We start from the raw sequence: 18,078 nt of genomic DNA, 5'->3' as shown, positions 1-18,078 counted from the left end.
AAATAATATAAAATAAAAAACTCTTAAAATATATACAAATAAAAGGATAGACAAATGAACATAATCAGGCATGGTCTAACCAACACAAATCATATTGAACACTGAATTGCATCAGAAAAAGATCATGCTGTCAATTTGGTGGGATTAGTACGGTGTGGATTTTGAGAATAAGTTTCCATTGGTTTTAACATCAATATCTTAACACAACTTGAAAAAAAGAAAAAAGCCTGTACCGCAAAAAGTTTTGAGCTCAATGTTTTGTTATGGAATTACTTCTTTAATGATGAATATTTAAGGAGATGATCACACTACCAGGGTCATATTCAACTGCCAAATTTCACCATTACCCATTACCAAAAATAAAGTCTTTAAAATTTAGTTTTAGTATTTAGGACCCTGGTGGATAAAATAAAATAAAAATAGGACTAAGTATTTCTTTCAAAAAATAAATATTATTTCAAGTATTGAGCTATGACTAGATTCTTACTAAGGAACATGATTTTATGGTAATAACCATGTAAACCCTGGACATTTTAGTTTTGTATCAATTAATCAATGAAATATTTTTTTTAAAGATTTTAATGAATAGTCTGATGGTCGTGTTTATACAGTTTCAGGAGATTTGGCACCTCAGAGGCAGGTTGGTTCGGGGGGAAGAAAGAACTCTGTGAACACATATACAGGATTATATTTGTAAATCAAATGGTATTGTAGTTATGGATTGGTGATGAGGTTTATAATCAAATAACAGAAGTATTACAATCACATCTCATCCAGAATATTTCCAATTGATTCAAAAACATTCCAAATCTTCATAAAGTCAGCTATATAGTTAAATATTGACTCTATTTATAGAATTCTTTTTTATAATTTAAGGGTGACTGTTTATTTCTAAAAGGAAACTGTTACTGTTATAAAAAGATGACTGTAATATATTACTAGATTGTAGCCAAAATAAGTCATTTTGGAATATCATTATATTTTGGTTGTTAGCAGTTCTGTTACTAACAAAATTTATTAGTGAGGGCAGTACCACCACCTTTATATGATTTGCACCAGATTTTTTTTTTTTATAAATCAACTAAGAAATAGCATTATACTTAAATTGTAAATAGGGTGTAGGAATATGTCACAGATTCAAGTGAAACTACCTTTGGACGATAGATTTGCCTTTAAAATTATAATTTCTGAAGTCTAACATAAAATAGTTAATTTTTTACCATGCAAAACGTCAATACTTAAAACTACCACAATGCTAGTGTTATCTTCCTCCTGGTGGTGTTGTTTATCTGTTCATAGATTATTGCCTGAAATCAAGGATCATATTGAATTGACCAATTTGTCAAAGTTCCCAATTGTTAATAATCTTGTCGGCTGAGAATTTCTCAAAAATGAATAATGGATAAATAAGATCTGTCTTGAACTTTGAGCTTGGGGTTGTACCTACTGTGAAGAAGTTGATAAGTTAGTAAACTCAACTTAACGGTGGTCATAATTACTATTTTTAAAATAAATCATTAAATAATCCAAACAAATTATTTTTAAAATAATTATTTATCATTTTTCTCAAGTCCAATTTGTTAAATGATTGTTTAATGAAACTAAGTTATTTCGTGATTGATGGAACAGTTATGTCTGAAATGATTGTTTTATCAAATTTTTTTTTTCCAAATTCATAATTATGATGACTGTTATATAACGTGACAGTAGCATTACTGTTGTCAAATAGTACTGTCAACTATGTCTACATCAACTATCATACCTAACCTAGTGAGACAATACTGTCATGATGGCAACTGTCTTGGAATTTACAGTTTGATGAGATTATTTCATAAATATAATGAATAATCATTATTTAATAAAATATCTCTAAATTTCTTAGATAAATACATAATTTAAATAGTGCTCACGTTTAATTCATAGACTCAAGTGGAGCATCCTGTAACAGGTGATGTTTTGGTTTCAGTTGTTAATTATGGAGTAAGCTTGATGACAACTTCGAAAATTAATATTTTTTGAACCAATGATCATAGAGAACTCTGGCTTCCACCTAAATACTTAGTAATGTGAATGGGATGATAAAAATATGCATATATCCCATTGAATGAACAGGATCTCTTTCCTTTATTTATTTACCTTAAATTATATTTAAAACAGATCCAAGAGAAATCAAACTAAAGAGCATAAAATAAAAGGAAACCACAATCAAAAGAATAATATAGTATTAATGGGTATAAAAAAAAAGAAAATGAACTCAATGAGTTGGGTGGCTCAAAAAAGAGGTAAATATTCAGTAAATTGAGGTAAAGGTTGGGTGCCATATATAGCAGTGTTTGGAGGAGGAAAATGGCAAAAATGTAGAGGAAATTCAATGTTTTGTTACCAATGAGTGATTTTCAGCCGTATGTCATGTTATTTTAAAACTTTAGAATATGATATAATCTATTAAACATCTAAATTCCTTAAAATATTAATTTTAGGGACCTGTAGCTGATGTTAATAATATTGTTCCAACAAAAATAAAGTTAATTCACAGTTGTGTGGTATTTTAAAAAAGAATTTTCACTCCTTGAATTTCAAAGGATTTTGACTGGAGAAACAAAATATGTATGTTTACAAATATGTGCTCAATCCAAATATAAAATCTATTAAAAACTTTTATAGATAAAATAAACAGTACAAATTATACAATATTTAATATAATACATGAAGAAGCTTTTTTTATAAAATTCACAAAACATTTATTAATTTAGACGAAGTTTTTTTTTTTACTATTTAGTAATATCAACAAAGAAGCACTATTGTAGTCAACATATTGCTTAAACTTTTATTCTTTGTGAAGTAACTAATTTGTTTCAAAGTGATTATTTTATATCAGATTTTTTCTTTTATTTGCTAATATCAGTACTAGTTTACAAGATTGAAATGTGATATTGTTGTGTGATATATTGTGTATATCTTCATCATAAATGTATCTATTTTTCTTAATAAATGTGAATGCAACCCAAAGTATATGATTTTATTTACTAATACCCACTTTCACAATATGAAAAATGTTTAAACAAGCCCTATCTAAATAAGACTGTTGATCATCATTTAATTGGATAAATTTATTTTAATTTGGCCAGTAACATTTCGTGGATCTCATTTGGCCTCATAATGATAAGCTTTTGATTAAATATGCCTTATAATTGATTGAGGTTTGTGCAATTTGATTAATTTTTATAACTATTTAAGGATATGAGTAGATGAAAATGTTACATGAGGTTTTAGGAAAAACAGAGATTTTTGCTTTTATACATTCCTTTCTACATAGAACCTTATCTAATGTTTCTAAATTTTTAATTGTGGTAATTTTCAGAAGTTGAGAACTGAGTTTTACAGTCTAAAATATTCTTAAATTCTATTTTTCTCAGATTCATATGTTTATAACTTCATAGAATCTTGCCTTCCCCTCTATTCCCTGTTGTAATGACAAAAACTACCTTTTGCTTACATTGTCAGTTTTATGTTTAAGTAATTAATGCAATTATACTTACTTTTTAGCAAACCAGAAAGAAATTAATATTTTACCTTTAACTTCTGCATTACAAATCATTTTTTGTCTCTGGGACTTTTCACTTCTCTGAGTCCTAGATTTGCGTTTATAAGACTTTATTTTACCACAATTCTTATGGTGAATTATCTATTAAAACTAAACATAGAAATTCGAAAAAGTGATTCTCAAGAATACTAACTTAGGTAACATTGTATTAGCTAGCAAAACTGTCATTTAATCTTCAAGGGACAGGTATGCTTTATTTGTTTTAGCAGGTTAGAAAATGAGCCTAGAGGAAGGTGATAATACTGAGTTAGGGGATACCATTCAAGTGGGATACGGAGAGCCCTTACTGAAGATCATCTGACTTAAAAAGACGTTGCTGTTACCGGGTAGTGTAGTATATTTAGAATTTTTTTTTTTCAACTTATAAGATCATTAGCCTTCTAAATGCAATACAACTTTTGAGGATCTATAAATTTTAGAATACAATCTTCAACATGTAATAGAAAACATTGCAAGTAATTACAATAAATTTATCATTGTTTGAAGATATATTCCTAATAACCTCTGACTTCCTTTCTGTGATTCATTAGTCTATAATTTGTATAATTAATAACCACTAGATAACGACAAATAGGGGTAAAATTATAAAACTAGGGACAAGACGGCTAAAGTTAAAAAAATGTAAATTGACAAGTGAGTTATAAACTAATAAATAAGGAAAAGAAAGTAAAAGATCACTAATGATTAAAATAACTACCTGAATATTTCCCACATAATCATGATCAAAAGATTATAATTGAATTTCCATATTAAAAAAGCTTCAAATCTTTTAGATATCTGAGTACTAAGTTTTGTTTTGTGGTATGAACAATATCTAATTGACATTGACTTTACTTAACTTTAGAAATCTATCAGATATATAATAGTCCAATAAGCAGTATCAAACCCCGGTCCTATAAAAGAGTTGGTTATCTTATTAATTAATATTTCCACAAGTAAATGACCGATTATCTTCACATTCATACTATCATGATGAACATTAAATATAATAATAAAGACATTTTAATTTTCCAAGGTACAGTTTCTTAAAGCTAGAGCTGTAGAGTAAAAGCTTTAACAAATATTTACTTTGATTCCTATGGATTGTTTTTTAAGGGTATTCAAAACAATATCTTAATTTTCCTTGATATTCACTTTTAATGGTGTAAAAATATGGGTTATCAAAATAAAGCAAGCTAAAATCTTTGGGATACATGAAATGTAAAAAATACAAATTTAAAAAAAAGGAAATTTATTTTTTAAGCTTTGCATTCTGATTCATTAAAAATAATATCTCTAATTTGTAAGCTCTTGGGTATTTTTTCAATAATAATTCTAACAATTTCAGGTACTTCTGCCATAGCACCAACACCACTATCGCCACACATCAACACTTTGGCAATTGGTGGTATTTCTGAATACCCCCAGCTTTTAAGAATATTTATTTGTGTTGAAGTTATGGGATGATTCCACATCTTGGTATTCATGGCAGGACAAAATATTAATGGTTTACGTATATCCCATGCACGGATTGTGCAGAGCACTAAGTTATCACATATTCCCTGAAACATGATACTCATTAAGTACATTATGTTATAGACAGAGTTCTATGGCTTACAATGCTCTAAACTAAAATTATAATTGGCATCAAAACACTATTTATTGATTTTAAAATAACATACTGTAGCAATTTTAGCCAAGGAATTGGCATCTAGAGGAGCTATGACCAATATATCGGCCCATTTGGATAATTCAATATGCAGAACTGGATCACCTCTTTTCTTCCAACTACTCCACTCATCCTCATCAGTATAGCCTTCTACAGGTGCTAGTTCATTTTTCGATACAAAATGCATAGCTTTTTCAGTCAAACAGTACTTAACATTTACCTTAAAACAGGAGCTCGCTTCTTTTAAAAAGGTTTCAACAAGCAAGGGGAGCTTAATGGTAGCCACACTAGCTGTGGCACAAATTAATATATTACAGTCCTTCATGGCTGAAACTAATTTTCCTGTTTAACTTCTTCTTCTTTAAATCCTAATTTCGACCAATCTTCTTTTGCCATCAAATTATTGTCCATCCTACAAGCAAGATACTCTTTTGCTTCTTGCCGACATTTAGAGCTATCACTGTTGGTATTTCTCAGGCATATCATATATTTTAACATAGTCCTTTTACACTGACCATCGTGATCTAACGGGAAACTACCTTTTTCGGGAGGGGTTGGGGTAAACTTTTTTTGACCAAATGTCAGAGACGACATTAGATAATTTTATGACCTAATCAATTTACATAGATAGTAATTCAAATTAATTATCCTCTTATCAGTATTATAACCTCGTACAAATGAGTAGGTTATCCAACCTTACAGGTAATTCTGAGGAGGATCTTATTTTTATATTTATAATTTCAAAACATACATTCATGGGGTTAGTGAAAAAAAATTTGTGCGGTTAGTGAAAATTTAAGAATAGGGTAAAACTTTAGCTGCCATTAGTAATAAGTATCTGCTCTCTCAATATGGGATTCCTAAACAGTCAGTCGGAGTGAGATTCATAATTCAAATTTTAGACTGATTCAATCTCGAAGGACTCTGTACTATCAGTCCGACTGACGCTTACTTCGTATGAGACATCGAACGCTGAGAAACTTTCCATTCGTAATTTACTGAAAGGAATGTGAAAAGCAAGATAAGAATAAAGCATTTCCAGCAACCTCTCACTCAAATTTTGCATGATCGATTTTTCATTAGTAATAGATCATAGCATTATCAATCTGAACGTCCATCTTTGATCATTTGGACTGACCGTGTAGGAGTCTTTTGACAGTTACCTTATCAACAGATAGCAGCATTAACCAAGAAGGAGCGGCTAAGGGGGAGGGGTTATCTCCCTCTTGTCTGGTACTGTTCAGATATATTTGAAAACATTGTTTAGAATTCGTTGTGTACTCCTTCACATCTTCTAATAACTCTTGCTGATCTTGGCAATACTAAAATTCCCATCACATATTATTATGCAATTTCTATAATCTATGATTGTTGTAATGTTTGTTGCTTGATAGTTATGTCATGAAATATATTACTTGTATAGGAAAAACTATAATTTTACTCAGTAAATTTAAAGTTTTTTTTCCACACAGAAATATATATTTATCACCTATACATTTAGATTCATTTTAAGTCATTCTTTTCAAATGGAAAAGAACAATAGATTTTTTGAAGGTTGTGGTAAGGAAGGGCCAATCAAGTGCATATTTCTTTGCGAATTTCATCCTACAGCTGGTCCTAAAATAACTTGTCAGGTAGTGTTTGTAACATAAGATGTTTCTCTTAGCTAAGCTGAAAGTTGTGGTGAATATTCTTATTTAAGGTTCCAGGAGATCATATTTCTAAGGATACATTTGAAGCTGTCAGTGTTTATTTAATACCCAAGCCTCAGCTTCTACGAAGCACTTTGACAATGTAAGTTTATGGTGTTATTATTTGAAAATGTTAGAATTTGTAAGTTTGCTCTAACTAATTAATTGATAAATTTTGACTAGTTCAATGGAACTTTTTTTTCTAGTTGTAAGACCATCAATTAGTTTCAGTTTTTATGGAAAAGAAAAATTGAAATGGATATATGTCTAATATTTCATACAAAGTTTTTTTTTTTTCATTCATCGTTCACTGAGGTACTATATTGAAGTAGTGTAACGATAGCTTACTTGGCCTATATATAATACATTATATGTACAAAGATCATTAAAATTTGAACAAGAATTTCCTTTAAAAATTTATTAATGTAAGTAAATGGGTTACCAAAAATATATTCCCACATAATCTTTTTTGACAAATACACTGAATAAAAAGCTATTTTATACTTACATTGTTTAAAGAAGAGGTGCATTCCTTGAGCCAGTTACAAAACTCTCAACCTCTGAATAAACGGTATAACATTGCCCTCCTATAGCCTCTTTCATTGGTCCGAAAATTATATTATTTTATGGCACTGCTTCTGGTTGCAGAACACTGAGGTGCTGCCTAAACACACTCGGAATGAGATAATTTAATCGGAACTTTGCTAACCAGAAAATGTAAGATTGGCACCATTTTCTATTTTAATAACAAAGTAGTTATCTTCATTATTTATTAGGTATTAAAGTTAATGTAAACATATCAAAAAAATGCCAAAATGTTAGAGCAAGTAAAGTGAATATTGTTCTGAAGTTAATTGTTTTCTTACTTTTATATTTTAACGTTTTTTTTTCTATTATAAAGGCCTGCCTGCTTATTCATTCTTGGAAAATTAATTTATTTTTCTTGGCTTCTTTGACATTTTCATCCTATGATATGGTATATTCACATAGTCTGAGATTATTACATTATCAAATTAAAAAATATGTACATCAGATTTTCTAGACAAATAAGCATTTTTCTGTTATTTTTGTTGTAGAACTGCATGCGGTATCAAAATAATTGGTTTTCCTGTAAGGATTGATGATAAGAAATATGCTCGAAATGCTTTTCAGTTCAATGTATGTTTTGTATGTGACTATTGGGCAAGAACAGTACAGTATGAGTCAGTAGTCAAGAAGCTATCGGATTTTCTGGTTCTTATTTTGATATAAAGTTAAGTATTTCAGGATGTTGGCATAACCGGGTTAATTTATTTTTTATGTAGATTGTTCTAGAAATTGAAAGTAGTTTCTTATCACAAAGAGAAGAAAATAAATCATTGGACGATAGTTTGGTTCATATGTTTACGAAGGTGTTGGAAGACATCAATAAAAGCAACATGTGCACATTAACAGGTAATGGTTAAGTTGCAGTTGTACATTATTGCTGTACTATGTGTTTAGCAAACATTTTACTTAATTTTATTTATTATTATTTTCCAAAATAAGAATTAGCTAATAAATTTATTAATTTATCATGACGAAAAAATAAACTTACCTATTGGTAATTTCAAATAAATTTTTAATATATTTCAAAAAGTTTTGATTTATTTTTATTATTGGATAACATCTTTGGCAAAATTAGATACTGGATGAGATTGACAACTAAAATTTGTTGTAACATAATATGTTAAATATAAAAAAAAATTAACTAAAGTGTTTAAAATATATTTTTTTAAAAATAATCAATGATAATATAAATAATCCTTTTAACCTCAATTTCTTCTTACCTGTAAATTTTTTTTTTTATGGTTTTATAGATAATTTTGCTTTTAAGATGATTTTTGAAAAAAGAATTGATGAGATTCATCGAACTATGTAGATCTTGTTTGTTTTATGTTGTTTTTTTACACAAATTAATTAAATAAATAAATAAATTAAAGTTTCAAAGTATAAGATAGGAAATTGAAAGAACATCAACAAATAAAATTTAGCTTACAGCTTTGTCTTAAGAACAATAATTATTTTTTCAATTTTTAAATGAATCTGATTATGAAAGGTTTTATGTAAATCGGTCCAGAATTAATATTTTGAATTAAGCCAATGATAATATGAATATTATTACTAATCCCTCACTTGTAAGGATTTTTTTTTTCTGGTGTCATGTGATATGATATTTTAAATTTCCCCAAATATTAATAAAAACGATAGTTATTTTTGTGTTTAACCTCCGTATGTTTCTTATAAAATAGATGTTAAATAAGTTCTTTTCAAATATTAATAGTAGCGGCTACTCTGACAATTTTGTAAAATATAAAGAACTGAAGGGATAAGAAAATTCTATAAGATATCTTGGATTCTCATTAAATGAAAATTTTCTGATAATTTCTGTACTTTCAAAAATTAATTACTTATTTTGTTCCACACTTTCTTTGTTGTCAAACATTCATAGCATTATATGTATAAAATTTAAGCCCAGTTTAACTAGAGCTGTTTAGTATAAGGAGGCCTCTTGATTTTACAGAACAGAACGGTGTGAATCATGAATTCTTATTAAATATTTGTCCTCCGTACTTTGAATCGTTCTCATGTATCCCATCTCTACAGCGAGTTGAAGTGGTTTGACCTTTTTGACTAAAAAGAATATTTTCTCGTATGTTACCTGTACCGAACCATCAATTCAAATCCTCTATCCACCTACTGGAAACTAGATCCTGCCATTCTGACCTCTATATTACTCCTCGCAGAACTAAAACATATAAACATTCCTTTTTAGCCCACTCCAGTGCTCTCTTGAATTCCCTCCCTGCTAATATCAAACATGATTCTTTCCTATTTTAATGTAAATCTTTCCTTTTGCAATATCTTCTCATATTGCAGGCTCATGCTCTCCAATTATAATAGTTAACTTAAGAATGGAATTTCGATCAGAGGTGAATTTTTGTTTGTTTGTATGAATTGATTGTTTTATTTTATATGACTTTATTACAATAATTCTGTTATTTTAAATTAGGAATAAGTTTCTATTTTATTTGCTTACAGATGTGATATCGTTAACATTGTATAATAAATAATTTTTTTATGTGATCGATTTTTTTCTTGTTTACCAATTTAAACTTATTTGCCTATTAGACATTCTATAATATCATTTGAAGTGAATAATTTTTTTACATACGAATTGATAATTTTATTTTGTTTATTTTATACTTCTTTTATTTTTAATTAACAATATGAATTTATTTTACTTTGTTTACAGAATTTATATCGTATACGATGTATATATTAAGTTATTTTTGATTTGATTGTTTTATTCTTATTTTTTCATGTGTGATATTCTGAAGGGACCCTGTCCCAGAATAAAATTGGTTTTCTTTTCTATTTTATTATATATATATATTAAAGCCTGTTATAATTTCAGAAGGTTCAGCTTCTACTCATTTAAAAGTTGTAAAGGTGAGACAAGACCCATTGCCTGTTCTTGACCATCAGGTCCCAGTGTTCATTGAGGGCTCTGAGCATTACCAAACAGAACATTGGGACCTCACTACTCAGCAGGTAAAACAGCTTGATCAGTCTTCAGTTTCTTGCCTTGTAATGTGATTGGACTTTTGGAAACAAAGCTATAGTATTTTAATATAACATATATGACATAATGTATAACTCAAATAATTATAGTCAATTCCTGATTATCTGCAGAATTGAGTGGCATGATTACCATGGAAAATTGAAAATTCGAGGATAATCCTCTGAAAAAAATGTTTTTAGAACTAGTACAAATACATGTTATTTAAAAAGTATGTAATTAAATCTCTAAAAATTTTTACAATAATTAAGTTATTGAAAGTGAATGTATGATTTAAGTTAAAGAATAAAAAAAAAAAATTACATTTTAATTACATTAAATACCTAATCATTCACTTATTTATTTTTTTGGTTAGAGAATATTTTCTTTTTGCTCCTGATCAAATTTTGTGTTAATAGCTTGTCAGTCCTTAACTCATTATTTCCTTGCATTAAATCACTTCTCACATGTTCCAAATTAAAATTTCCAATTTTTTACCACTTAACTTTTTTTTATAAGCAATTCTTCCTTTTAGTAAATATTTTATTAAAAACTCATAACTTTAGATTTTGTCAACACTCTAATGTGTAATAACATTTACCCTGGCTTAGGGTTTTATTTGTTTAGCTATTTAAGCTTTTAAAAAAGTTTTTTTTTCACATATGTTGCCGTGGATAATCCACAATTGACTGTTTTTTAAAATGTCTGTTTCTAAACTGTGATGTACTTAATAATAATAAACTTAATATTAGTCAGCAATATATGTTCCTGAATGTTTTTTAATATATTTCAGTGTGTTCCTAATCTACTTTGCTTTGATGATGTAGATACATATCTTCTTTCATTTTACCCTCAACTTTATCATTTCATAATCTTTATAAAATTACATCTATTCAGCTAGAATTCTCATGTGTCTGTCAGTTTGATTATTATAATTCTCAATAAAGGTCATGTATGCTTTGTGTAAAAATTAGGTATATTCTTTAAGAAATAATTCATTTTGAACTCAAATAATTATACACTTTCAAATTATTAGAACGATTTCCTTCTGCTTCTTTATAGGTACTTCCATTTATTGATGGTATCAATCATGTTGCAAAGATAGCAGCCCAAGCTGATGTAGACAATAATCTAGTCAAAACATGCCTTCAAAATCTAGTGTGAGTATTGAATCTTTATCATAGTTTTTTTCAGAGTTGAGTATATTGTATTAGCAATTATGAATACAGAATACTACTTGCAAAAAGTAGTATTTATTATTTTAGATTAAATTATTTTTCAGTTTGCCATAGATTCCTTTCAATTTTTCAGGAAAATCTGAAATATGTATCGTTTTAAAACAATTCATCTACTCAAACTCGTTTCAGCTTTAACTTTCATGTGAAAATTTCATATTGATATTTTATATTAAGGAAAAAGAGGGTTTGGTAGTTACCAATTTATTTATTTTAATGTTTGAATTTGCCTGATATTTTTTATAGATTTTTTCCTGTCCATTGATTGTTTCGAAGCTTTTTATAATTTGATAATAGTGTATTACAAATCGTATTTATAATTTGGATTATGGTATTTGATATTGACATGTCACAATCAGAGTATATTTCTTGCAATAATGCCCCAATGTGTGCAACATTCATAATAGCAATATTAATAATTTATTTTATAAGAGAGTGGTGATTGATCCCTGCATATAAAAATAAGCTTTTAAAAATAGCTGAAACTGCGAGGTGCATTACTTTTAAAGAATATTTTTCAATTTCTTATACAACATTCGATGGCATTATTCGCCCTTCTCTATTTATAAGCTCTACATATTTATTAGAAATATTGTCTTGATCAATTAAAAATTTGGATGAGGCAAAGTTAAAATATTATTAGCCCTTAAGACTTCATAACATTTAGTCGACTGGAAGTAAATTAAGGCCAATATCATAATCATATTAGAGGAATATATTTTTCATTTTTAAAGAGTAAATTTGTTTGCTCTTTGAAAAAATTTCGTTAAGAAAGTTTAATCTGTTCACTTTAATTATTGAGCTTATCTCTTATTTCATTAAAATGCATATTTAAATTGTCTACAAGAGTATCAAATAAAGTAACGTATTCCTTTCTAGACAAATAGGCAATCATATTTTTAATTTTTACCACTTATTAATTTTAATGTCAACACTACCAATAATGAGTTGCATTTCATTAAAAGAAATTTGGTTATTACAATGGAAACATTTTGAATCCAAATTTTCTGTAATTTCAATATGATAATTAAATTTATATTTTTCAAATTCAAGTTGATAAATAATAATGGAATTTTCTTGCATTTTAACAAAAGCATCGCTTTCGTTAATCAGTGGCCGTAGTTTTAATGATATTAAATTTGCTAGACAACTGAATGAAGTAATTTTATCAGCCTCTTGTTCAGATAATTCTGCTTCTTTATCTCTTCTTTCTTTCGTTTTTCTCCTTTCCTCAGGTTTTGTTCGTTTAGTTGCGGACTTTTTTGGCAAATAATGCGGTAAGTTAGGGTATAGTGTTGGTCAAGAGCCTGGTTTTAACTTAGGACGAATAGGTGTACTGGAATTACGATTTGAACACGATGGTTTTATATCATCAGTTGTGAAATGTTGATACAAACAATCACATTTGAAGATGGTGATCAGTTTTTTCTGGGAATAAATTTCAGCCATTGTTGTCTTAAATTATTCACTTTTAGGAAATGAAACATTGTGATAAAACCCGAGTTCATAGAAGAAATGAAATAATTGCTGGTACAAAAAGGGCCACAACATTTACGAGGCATAGTGAACCTTAAATTTCTTTATATTAGAAAAATGAAGAATATAATAGTTTAGCGCTGTACCACTGGCTCAGCATTGATTGTAACAGAAGAAACAGTCAATACAGTGAACAGTGAGGAACTAGAACTAACTACTAGTAGGGTAGAATAGGCCTCCTAACTCTGCTATTCCCACCATCACACTACCACCTGGTACAGTAGAGTTCGTCTTGAAGAAGCCATTTTTCTGTTTGAGTGATAACTTTATTGAAAAAAAATTATTTTTTTTTATGAGACCAGATTTTTATCTTTTTTTATGTTAAAAATTTCTGGTTTCTAAAATAGAAGTTAAAATTATTGGGAAAATAATAGGGTCTCTTTCTAAACAAAATATGAAACCTACTAGTTTCATATCTAACACAGATTGGGAAGTTTGGTACATCTGCTGAAATATGGGGATATACTACAATTGAAAAATTGTGATACATTAAAAAAAAAAAGTTAGGTATATCCATTGTTTTGCTTTAGTAACTTTTCATGCAGTTTGGTGTAAAAGCGTAATGACCAACCTTGTTGCAAATTAAATTTCCTACAATATTCATAGAAAATATTTGTAATTAATCCCCAAAATGCCAAGAAAGATTACAATAACAATTTCAGTAAAAGAAGACATAATGCTGAATAATCCACCATTATATATGTAATATAAAGGTGTAGTTCATGAGAATCATGTAAATTCTAAAATAATTAGAATTTTTTGAAAAATAAAACCTTAAATTTTTAATGAATGTGCAAATACTTAAATTTATTCAAAATAAAATTTAAAAATATATCTTAAATTTTATTTTAGTGATTTTTTTATTCAAAATTTCAAGGTAATATTAATGAATATCAAACAGTATTTATATTCATCTACAGATGTTTGATCATTACATGTACGGTATTAGTGAGGAACTGAATACTTAAATTGTATTCACAAATACATTTTCAGTGAATACTCCTCAGCTCTGGTAATCTGAATATAAATTCCAAAAGAAGGACTATTTTAATGAAATATTTCTTAAGAAGTTACATTTAGAGTTATATAATACATAATGTAAAATTTGTAAATAAGTTTAATTCCTATATTTCTTTTAATTTTTAGGTATTATTTGGTCGTGAAAATGGTTCCTATCTTTCAGTACTCTAATTCCTACACAGTAACACCAAAATTAAGACAGCTAGCTGTTGACAAAAAGCTTCAAGGGGATTGTTTACATTATGTTGCTAAATCAGGTTTGTCAATGAAATGGTTTTCATATTAAGAAGAATGTTCGCTGTAAAAGTTATTTATTATTTCATTTGATTATAGTTTTATTATATACATTCAAATATTGTGAAATTTACCCACTTATTATTAATTTTTTTTATTATACTAAAATAATAATAATTGGTTATTCTAATAAATATGAATTCTATCGGTTGTTCAATAAGTCATGTAAAGGTTAATTTACACTTATAGTACAAAAGCCAAAAAATTAATTTGGCTGTAAGTGAGCTTTTTTTTTTTTTTTTAAGTTAGTTTTAATGAATAATGGATACATTTTAAAAATAATTATTGATAGGTAATAGTAATATTTTGTTAGATTATGTGTAAATTTATATTTAATTTTGTTATAAGCAACAACTGCTGCACTGTGTTATAGTTAGTATATGAAAAATATTGTGTTGTACTCATGGTTGTTTGTGAAGAATGAACATCAAGGAAAATTATGGTTTTATTTAAACAAAAAAATTGTTTTATATCTTTTTAATTTCACATACAATCCTTAACTATTTGGCCTAATCAAAACAAGTACCTCTGTTACTGTATATTTTACAGGTTGGCAGTTGCCCAACTTCAGGGATGTTTTCAAGCTTTATTGTTCAATGACACACGGAACTACGGTTCGAGACTTATGTGTCAGGTATAATCCATCATCACTTAAGATTGATGAAAGGAAATTAGTCCAATTTGGTTGTGTACAAGGCCTAATCCGTCGGATCCATAAGGTAATTTAAGAGAAATAGCAATTGTTTAAGGTTAACAAAAAGAAAGAATGTCAAAAGGTAATATATGTGTTAAAAATGTGAGATGAAAAAAATAAATATTTAACTTATCTCAGTACTATCTGGAGTCAGTGGAAATTATCCAATTTTTTTTTAAACATCTTGCATTATGTTGAAAAATTTCAGACTCTGGAAATGTGAAGTTGGAGAAAATTGGAAAAGTATTTTGAAAAGACAACAAAAGGGGTTGTCCGAATGTTTACCTGAAATTTAAGAATAAATATTTTGGGGGTGGTTATCCAAATCTGAACTCTGTATGTTTTTCTGATTCTGTTGGATATCTTTTGGTCTATTCTCATATTTCTTCTGTTGACTGTCTTATTGCAATCTTATTAAAAAGTCCCATGATATAGGTAGCCCTCCAGAAAATTTGATGTCTCACTCCTATGGATAGGCTATGTAACTCGGGTCACCAATAAAGATAGTCTCCACTATATAATCTTTACTGATGCCCAGCAATCATCCTTAATACATTATGATATTGAGTATATAATATTTACTAATGTATAGTTTAACAGAAATTATTTGGTTATCTCTACTTCAATAATTGAAAAAAGTATTAATAAGTTAAATTAAGTATAATTAATTTTTCGCCAGAATTGATCTAACTAGATTTATTGGGATGATGCACTGAAGAAAAAAAACTTAATTCCTTCTGAAAGCTAGTTAGAGTAGAATTATGCTATAAGTGATGTATATTATCAGAACAGAGGGTTATATTCAGTATTAAATTGACTAAATAATTTTTTATTTATGAGGTGTAGATAGTTGACCGTAGATTAATGATTGGAGAAGTTTGTCGGGGGGTGCAGTCAGCAAAGAACAACATAAACAAAACCATATGTATTTATTTTATGTAGGCATAAAATATATGGTTTTGTTTATTTATGTTGTTCTTTGGTGACCGCAACCCCCGACAAACTTCTCCAATAATTTTTTATTTAGTATTTTAAGCTTTAAAAAGTTTTTAGTTGATTCTAGTGTCAATTCAGTCTTGAGATTTATAATAGTTTTTCCTTTGTTTCAGTATCCCATTACCGTGGGAGATAATGAAGATACACTCAACAATAGATTTACTGGCTTATTATCGACAGATGAAATATGTTGCAATCTCGGAATACCAATGAGCCAATTAGAAGCTACAATTGAAGCTGATCCGAATGTTATTGTAATTTCTAAATAGTAGGCTACTGAATTAATTTTAAAAAGCCTAATGCCATTTTGGAACAATAGTTTGTTCTATTAATTGTGTTCACTAAGAAAAGTATTAATGTTTATTATTCTTATTTTTATGGTTAATTAATTTATTGGTATTCTATCTTAAGTAGTTTATTTAAAGTAAGATTAGGCTCTGGAATAGCTGATTAAATGATCGTTTAATAATTTAATTTGTCTTTTTTTAACTCTATGGCATTCTTCAATCAAAATAAATTCCATTTTCTTCAGTTTCATTGCAAATTAAATTTTTAATTTTGTCAAACCATTGGCAAATATTTATTTTCATAATTAATGATACAGAGATTCTATAATATCTAACTGAATATTATATTATATCTAAATTTCAGAACTTACATATAATCCTAAAAATAAAAAATAAATAAGCGATTGTGCTAAACTGGGTAATAAAATTGAGGGATTTGCTACAAAAGGAAATTGCTCCCACAATTCATTGTTTTGGTAAACTAAAAAAAGCCTATGAAAATTAAAAATTTTAAGTTTCCTGAAAAATTGTTTTTTATTTATTTTCTCAATTTTACTTACATATTATGACAGTTAGTGATGTAATATAAGTTTGATTGTTGAAGCTACCTATTTTTTTGCAACATAATATATGTTTTATCTACTCTTAATCGAGCAAATTCTACAACAAAAAAACATCCATTAATATTTGAATGATTTGAAACTTTAAATAAAAGAGTAAATATATTGCTTTATAAAGAAAGTATCGATTGTAATTGTAATGACTAAAGAGAGAGGCAGTTTCATCACCATTGTGTTGGAATATTAAATTGTTTCTATTTATAAATTATTGTATTTTTTATATTTTTGAAATGGTTAATCACATATTTCGGTTATTATTTTTAGCACGTAGGTATATAAAAAAAAAGACTGTTGTTATAAAAATATATTTTGATTGTCTTTCCAATGTCATTCATTGATGCGTATAAAATGAAAATGAAAAAAAAATTGTGATTTAAAAATAATCTCTAATTTATCATTAAGCTTTAAACATTTTGTTATTTTTTTAAGTAAAGAATTTGGATTACAAGTTTTTTTTTTTTTTAGTATGTTAAATATTTTAATTGAATACATCAAAGTTTTATATATATTCTATGGAAATATTTATTTATAAAATTGTTAATTTGTATAAATAAAAAAAACAATTTAGATATTTTAAAAAAATGCCTTGATTTGATGAATTTTTATGTAATTGTTTTTCCCATTCAATTCAGTGATATAATGTAATTCAGTTTAAAAATATACATATATATTTTGAATATTTTTTTTTCCATTTTTTATATTTAATGACACCTCTTTTTGACTAAAAAACTTTTCATAATGTGTAAGTTATGTATTTTTGAATAAATTAAATGGACATCCCTCTATAGCAAAGCCCCCTTAGAGGACAATTTTATGTTTTGGCCAATACAGTACAAATTTAATGAATTCGAACCCTTCACTCCAGGCGCAGTC

General features: G+C 27.7%; 4 protein-coding genes across 5 annotated transcripts in view; 2 read left to right on the top strand and 2 right to left on the bottom strand.

Annotated features, from left to right (window-relative positions):
* LOC106683056 (phytanoyl-CoA dioxygenase, peroxisomal) overlaps window positions 1-2,249 on the top strand; it is an 8,068-nt gene extending 5,819 nt beyond the window's left edge. For both annotated transcript variants that reach the window (XM_014424265.2, XM_014424267.2), the window contains exon 8: window positions 612-2,249. In XM_014424265.2, the coding sequence (XP_014279751.1) occupies window positions 612-671 (60 nt within the window). In that variant the 3' untranslated portion in view covers window positions 672-2,249. The remainder of the gene's footprint in view (window positions 1-611) is intronic.
* Window positions 2,250-4,818: 2,569 nt separating this feature from the next.
* Ppcdc (phosphopantothenoylcysteine decarboxylase) lies at window positions 4,819-5,577 on the bottom strand. The gene is made up of 2 exons (XM_014424263.2): window positions 5,266-5,577; window positions 4,819-5,145 (listed from the first exon to the last, which is right to left on the bottom strand). Exons 1-2 carry the CDS (start codon window positions 5,575-5,577, stop codon window positions 4,843-4,845), a joined length of 615 nt encoding a protein of 204 aa, XP_014279749.1. The 3' UTR covers window positions 4,819-4,842.
* An 8-nt stretch (window positions 5,578-5,585) lies between these two features.
* LOC106683055 (cytochrome c oxidase assembly protein COX19) lies at window positions 5,586-5,846 on the bottom strand. The gene has a single exon (XM_014424264.2). It carries the CDS (start codon window positions 5,844-5,846, stop codon window positions 5,586-5,588), a length of 261 nt encoding a protein of 86 aa, XP_014279750.1.
* Window positions 5,847-6,190: 344 nt separating this feature from the next.
* Nprl2 (Nitrogen permease regulator-like 2) lies at window positions 6,191-17,814 on the top strand. The gene is made up of 9 exons (XM_014424262.2): window positions 6,191-6,886; window positions 6,955-7,046; window positions 8,020-8,176; window positions 8,248-8,377; window positions 10,380-10,516; window positions 11,586-11,683; window positions 14,441-14,571; window positions 15,158-15,327; window positions 16,412-17,814. Exons 1-9 carry the CDS (start codon window positions 6,779-6,781, stop codon window positions 16,565-16,567), a joined length of 1,179 nt encoding a protein of 392 aa, XP_014279748.1. The 5' UTR covers window positions 6,191-6,778; the 3' UTR covers window positions 16,568-17,814.
* Window positions 17,815-18,078: the final 264 nt, after the last annotated feature.

Source organism: Halyomorpha halys, unplaced genomic scaffold, assembly GCF_000696795.3.
Source record: "Halyomorpha halys isolate HHAL.00 unplaced genomic scaffold, Hhal_1.1 Scaffold459.1, whole genome shotgun sequence".
NCBI classification, from domain to species: domain Eukaryota; kingdom Metazoa; phylum Arthropoda; class Insecta; order Hemiptera; family Pentatomidae; genus Halyomorpha; species Halyomorpha halys.
The sequence above is the reverse complement of the archived record's forward strand: the minus strand, read 5'-3'. Positions and strand labels throughout refer to the sequence as shown.

Coding starts and splice junctions, on each gene's coding strand:
- LOC106683055 (XM_014424264.2), bottom strand. CDS start 5,846: ATGTCGTCTCTGACATTTGGTCAAAAAAAGTTTACCCCAACCCCTCCC.
- Nprl2 (XM_014424262.2), top strand. CDS start 6,779: ATGGAAAAGAACAATAGATTTTTTGAAGGTTGTGGTAAGGAAGGGCCA. Junction 7,047..8,019: donor CTACGAAGCACTTTGACAAT/GTAAGTTTATGG, acceptor TTTTTGTTGTAG/AACTGCATGCGGTATCAAAA. Junction 10,517..11,585: donor GGGACCTCACTACTCAGCAG/GTAAAACAGCTT, acceptor GCTTCTTTATAG/GTACTTCCATTTATTGATGG.
- Ppcdc (XM_014424263.2), bottom strand. CDS start 5,577: ATGAAGGACTGTAATATATTAATTTGTGCCACAGCTAGTGTGGCTACC. Junction 5,146..5,265: donor CCTTGGCTAAAATTGCTACA/GTATGTTATTTT, acceptor ATCATGTTTCAG/GGAATATGTGATAACTTAGT.